This window comes from Corvus brachyrhynchos, unplaced genomic scaffold (assembly GCF_000691975.1).
Source record: "Corvus brachyrhynchos isolate BGI_N302 unplaced genomic scaffold, ASM69197v1 scaffold285, whole genome shotgun sequence".
In the NCBI taxonomy this organism is placed as follows: domain Eukaryota; kingdom Metazoa; phylum Chordata; class Aves; order Passeriformes; family Corvidae; genus Corvus; species Corvus brachyrhynchos.
In genome coordinates this window covers 15006-20857 of record NW_008238323.1, presented here as the reverse complement: position 1 = coordinate 20857, position 5852 = coordinate 15006, and the positions used below count along the sequence as shown (strand labels likewise).

General features: G+C 44.6%; 1 protein-coding gene across 1 annotated transcript in view; it reads left to right on the top strand.

Moving 5' to 3' along the window:
* The first annotated feature begins 93 nt into the window (after nt 1-93).
* The window catches only part of SMAD4 (SMAD family member 4), a 14074-nt gene continuing 8315 nt past the window's right edge, over nt 94-5852 (top strand). The window contains exons 1-4 of the mRNA XM_017734337.1: nt 94-476; nt 2456-2821; nt 3705-3879; nt 4277-4306. Coding sequence (XP_017589826.1) covers nt 2573-2821; nt 3705-3879; nt 4277-4306 — 454 coding nt within the window. The 5' untranslated portion in view covers nt 94-476; nt 2456-2572. The remainder of the gene's footprint in view (nt 477-2455; nt 2822-3704; nt 3880-4276; nt 4307-5852) is intronic.

The window sequence follows — 5852 nt, the reverse complement described above, 5'->3', positions numbered from 1 at the left end:
GCCGTGGGCCCGGGGAGTGCCGTGGGCCCGGGGAGTGCCGCTCGGTGCTGTTTGCACGCTGGGAGGGAACCTCTTAAGAAGGTGCTAAGGCACCTCTCGAATGTGTGACTGAGTTAAAGATGGGCTCCTCGAGCTATTTCGCGAGAAACTAAATTTGCAGAATGTGAAAACTTGGCCCTCCTGTAAAATACACTGATGGTTCTGGTGCTTCTGGAGAAATGTTCCGCAGTGTTTCTCGGTACTGATGCCCACTGCCCTCACCCCTCTTTGCAGGGCTCCGGGACTGACAGCATTCCTGTCGAGGGGACTCCTGAATTGCCGTGCGGTCACGCAGCAGCAGCAGCGTGCAGCAGCACCCAAAACCCTGAACAAGTGGCCCGGCTTTCAGAAGTGCTGAGCAGTCAGAAGCTCCTGTTGAGCACAGTGGCAGCTGAGGGGTGACTCAACATTTCTGAGGATCGTTCCACTTAAATAAGGTTTTATTTGCTTGATCTGAATCTTCTGAAAGTCAGCAAACAAAATTCTCATTCATGGTTTTAGGGTTGTAGGAGATAAAGCTGCGTGTCTAATTTAAATAATCTCTTTATTTAAAGCTCTTTTAGCTAATAGCTTTATCAGGGCATTTATTGTGATTACTTATGCATATCTATCTGGGATGCTGTTTTGTATTTAAGGAAAATGATGTTCTATTCTGTTTTAGCTGGCAGGCTTTTACAGATTAGTGTGAGTTGCCATAGAGAATGACTGGCAGGTTAAGCTTGACTTTTGAAAGGGGCTTATAGAATTGAAGCACAAAAAACCCCAGTATTGAGGGAGAAATTTTAATAGCTAGGTAAAATCTGTGATCCCACTCAAATGTAGAGGTAATTGTTTTCCTTTGGGAGGAATTAGGTGCAGAAGCATCCTTACAAAAGAAGAAAAGGCTGAAAAATGGGAGGGAGGGGGAGGGATTTGCAGCATGTATTTTTTCAAGTATACCAAAGCGTGAGGTATTCAAGTTAAAATTGTAGAAAATATCAAATAAGGAAGAGTTTGTTTTGTTTTAAATTTGTGCTGGATTTGCCTAGCAGCATTCATTTTACAGGGAGGGAAGCCGTGCGTTCACACTGTGTGATGCCATAACTTTCTAAATTAACATCCCGCTCTTATTTTTGTGCGACACATTTGTTTCCAATAAATAGCTGCTACTTCAGTGCCTCTAATAACATGGAAAATTCCAGTGCCGTAACAGGTCCTCCACTGGATGTGTTCCTCCTCAGATAATGTGACAGGCTTTTTTTTCCCTGAACTTTTGAAATCAGATATATTTCATTTACGTGGTTGAGAATGACGTGGTAGTTTTCAGAAAGGCTTGTATTTTAAGCTTACTCAGAAAATGTAGTAAAATCACCTCTGTGTATTTGTTGCCAGTGTTTTAAGGCAGTCAGACCCTGCAGAAATGTCTCCGTTGGTGATTACATGAAGCCAGAGCTGCCAGAGGAACCAGAGCAGCTTTTTGGCAACACTTTCTCTGTGACTGCACAAACCTGCTGCTCTATGTTCCTGGGCAAAACGAGTTAAAGCATAGTGATGAGCTCATGGAGAGGCGGGAGGGTCGGGCCAGCTCTCCTGATCTGTGGCTGAGAGAAGCTCCAGGAGGACGAGGCCGGCTGGCTGGAACGGGCCGTGGCCAGGAACCGCTGCGGGCCCCTCGAGAGCAGAGCCTGAGGCCAGGGCTGCAGGGGCTCTCCTGATATCACTTCGGTGTCATTGACACAGCTCTGCTTGAGACAGGCTGGGAGGGCTTCTCCTGAGTGGCTGGGGTTTGTTTTTCTTGATGCAGAAAAAGCTGGATGCAAACAGGGACAAATGCTGGGGTTTTCATATCTAAAGATAGACACGGTTCTAATTTACATAAATGTGTATTGAGAGAATGGGCAGGTACAACTTGTGCCTTCCTGGTTAGCAGAGAGAAATAGGGTTAGTCTGAGGTCAGAGCACAGCTGAACTTTGAGGAGTGTTGTTGAATAAAGATGGTACATGATTCTGGTGTGCACTCATGCTTCCTCACTACTCAGGTTTTGTTTAAATCAGTGCCCCTTGATTCCCAGTCAGTATTTTCACTTGGTTTCATCCTGCTGGTATAAAACATAGGAAATCACTGTCACTGTTCTCCTTTTCCATGTAAGAATCCCTGCCTTTCTATATGCACATACTACGTGTACATGCATATAAACTGTAACCTTTATTTAAATATTGTTACTAGGGGGAGAATAAATCTTACATCTAAAACTGTGCAAGCAGCCTCTTAGGCATGTTTTAGCTATCATGGGACAAGCAATGCAGTTTTTTCATGTGCTTTTAATATCCTGCACTTAGCTTGAAAATAAAAGAAGAAAAAAGCCACAGACTTCCTTAGAAACACGATCTGCGATTTGTTAAAAACAATTCTAATGTAGATATTTTTTCCTCCTAGGTTTTACCAAGAGACAGTACATCTAACACTTAACTTGGATCATCTCTTGTTCATCAGCTTGAAAATCATAACAGCCCCCAAAACCGACATTTGATCTGAAAGAAAAAGCTGTGACAAATGGACAATATGTCTATTACTAACACGCCAACAAGTAACGATGCTTGTCTGAGCATTGTTCACAGCTTGATGTGCCATCGACAAGGTGGAGAGAGTGAAACTTTTGCAAAACGCGCAATTGAAAGTTTAGTTAAAAAGCTAAAGGAGAAAAAAGATGAATTGGATTCTTTGATTACAGCTATAACCACAAATGGAGCTCATCCTAGCAAGTGTGTTACAATACAGAGAACGCTGGATGGGAGGCTTCAGGTTAGTACCAGTGCAAATCACAGTTTTGCTCCTAGTGCAGCTGCAGCAGAAGGGAGGGACACAGGCTGCTAGGGTGGTGAGGAAGGGTCGCTGTGCTCTCGCAGCCCCTGCCCCTGGCTGTCGGTGTGTTTGGGGGCTGGAGCTCCGGGCTGCTGCAGGAGTTGCTGTTCTTTGCAAAAGGAGCAGGAGGCGAAGGCTCGGCCGTTCCAAGCGAGTGTGTGTGTGGCAGTGAAAAGCAGGCTCCGGCTGCTCGTGCCGTGATTCCCTACAAGCTTCTGTTAGCTCTGTGTTGGTCAGCAGTGCGGGGAGGACCTGTGATCCCTTGCTGAGGCATTCCAAGGAGTCTGCACTGGGGACGTGCACTAGCCGTACACCGTCAGAGCTCAGTACCTGGCTTGGGCTGTGATCTCCTTGTTCCAGGCAGATGGCATGTTTGCTGGATAGCTCTCTGTCTACCCTAGAAGCAGGTTTTTTACATTTTTTTTCCCGGTATAATGGATTGGCATTCTTCTGCTTGTCAATTCCCTACAGCGTAGCTTAGCGCCTCGTTCCTCTTCTTCTGGGGCAAAGCTCCTGCACATCCATGGTGGGGAGGGTGACCATACTTAGGACCCTGAGCACAAGTTCTGCTTCTGCCATTTTGTGTCCGGTATTTTTTACTTAAGAATCACGGTGTTGACTTAACTGTGGCAAAACCCTAACAGAAACTTCTTTCTGTTGGGCACAGAACTTGGGTAAACTATACACCACCTTTTTTTTTACATACATTTTGATGCTGGAGAGAGGGTGTGGTGGTGTTTGCCCCCTTCCTTTTTTGCTTCTCACTGTGTGAAATGCAGTGCCTTGCTACTTTCCCAATCAACTTTTGTGTCTGACTTTTTAGGTGGCCGGTCGCAAGGGATTCCCTCATGTGATTTACGCCCGTCTGTGGAGATGGCCTGATCTTCATAAAAATGAACTCAAGCATGTTAAATATTGTCAGTATGCTTTTGACTTAAAATGTGACAGTGTCTGTGTAAATCCTTACCATTATGAGCGTGTAGTATCACCTGGCATCGGTAAGTAGACTCTTGAATTAAAATGGAATGGTGGGAATGGAATGTGAAACGTTTCTGAGTGTAGAAAGTACAGGCCTGAATTAGAAACATTAACTTTTAGCGGTCTCGTTGTAAATTAGGCTGCAAATGCTCTTATCTGTCTTCTTAGTGGAATTATTCTTTTATACCTTTATTCCAGATGTGAAAGGAAAGTTTGTGGCTTTCGTTTGGGCCTTCCTGTTGGCTTTGTACACAGTTCCTGCAGTTGTTGTGCAGTGAGCCTTGTGTTGTGATGCAAGGGGTCTAATAAGCAGAGAACGCAGTGCTGATTTTTAAAGGCTTATAAATGTTTAAACATGTTTTAAGATCTCTGAATATATCCCTCTGCACCCCCCTTTTCTCTTTCTTCTCTTTAAAGATCTCTCAGGACTGACACTACAGAGTTCTGGTGAGTAGTTCTGTTTGCTGCTGCATTTCTGCGGGCTCGAGCTGCGTCAAACCCTTCAGTGCAGGCACAGGTTATTCCTCTGCCTCTCTGGGAGGGCGTGTAAAGAGCAGAGGGAGATGCATTTGCGTCTCTGGCTTCGAAAAACCAGCCAAGTACCATATCAGAGGCAGTGGATAAATTCCTGAAGCACAGGCTTCAGCCAAGCTTGTCGCTACATCCTGTTTTCATTGCTTCTTGCTACGTACGAAACCCAACAGAAAAGAAAACCAAAAAACCTCACGGTTCAGTGCTGCTAATTGATAAAAGAGACACCCAAAACTGTGTGCACCTGTATGGTATGCTAATTAATTGAACTGGGAACACTAAATGTGGTTGAATAAGTAGGAGAAGAAGAAAATAGTAAAAATTCTGTAATTAATACGCAGTTGGATGAAGGAGCCTGATATTCTTGCTTTCCCTGAAACTTGAGAGAGATTGGACATGAAATCTCTCATGAACATTATTTCAGGAATCTGAGATTGTACAGCTGGTAACCGCTTTATTTCAAAGCTTAATTTATTGTCCTTCCAGAGGAAATTCACAGAGAAAGAAGTTTGTGTAATTCAGTGATTTTAGCACATTATTAGAAGTATCCAAGCAAAAATGAACTAAACCCACCCCCCCAAACATTGCAACAAACGTAACTTCACAAGCTTTAACCTGTGTGCTCATCTCTGCTCATTGGCATTGTTACCTGTGTCTTCTGGAAAGTGGTCCTTCTGTACAGAATCAAAGCTGATTTTTCATTCTTTAATGAAATTATGTCGTAGTTTGATGCCAGCAGTCCAATACGTCACAAACATTTCCTTGTCCTGCTCCTGGCCTTGCAGCAGGAAACAAATTTTAACATATTTCAGGCTGCTTTAAAAACGAGCACGGGAGATAATGTAATGCAGGAGTTTTACTTGAACATGCCTAATGGCATACATAGAAATAAATTGTTGTAGTGGCAGCGGTAATTCCCCAGCACTGTGCGTGGAATAGTCTGAATTACTGGCTATGCTGCTGAAAACAGAGTAGTTTTCTGTGGGAATGTGGATTTGATGTTCCTAGTCAGTTTGAATGGGAGCTGCTTAAAATTACTCCAGGGATGCATGAAGTTTATGTGCCGTGCTCACAAATCTGTGTTTTTCATGGGAGCTCTGCGTGTGTTCTGCTTGTAGAAACTGGTTGGTTAGCTGCTGCCTTCGCATACATTCAGCTGCTTGAACAAAACGTGGTTTTCCCTTGCATTAGCCATGTCCAATCACCCAGTGATGGACTGGGGAGCAAAACGCTGTTGCAGCCTGCTGCTGTGGGGCTCAACTGCTCATTCAATAGCATCAAGCGCAATAAGCAGCTCGCTTTTCCGCCCAGTTACGCCTCCAAGTTTCCTGCTGCTGACCCGCGCCGTTTGTTTGTAGCTTGGAGGAGCGCTTCAGCAGCGTTTGTGTAGTTTCAATCCTGCCCCCAGCACGCTGATGGCAGCGCTTGCTGTGTGTAACCCGTCCCTGTGTAACCCGTGGTG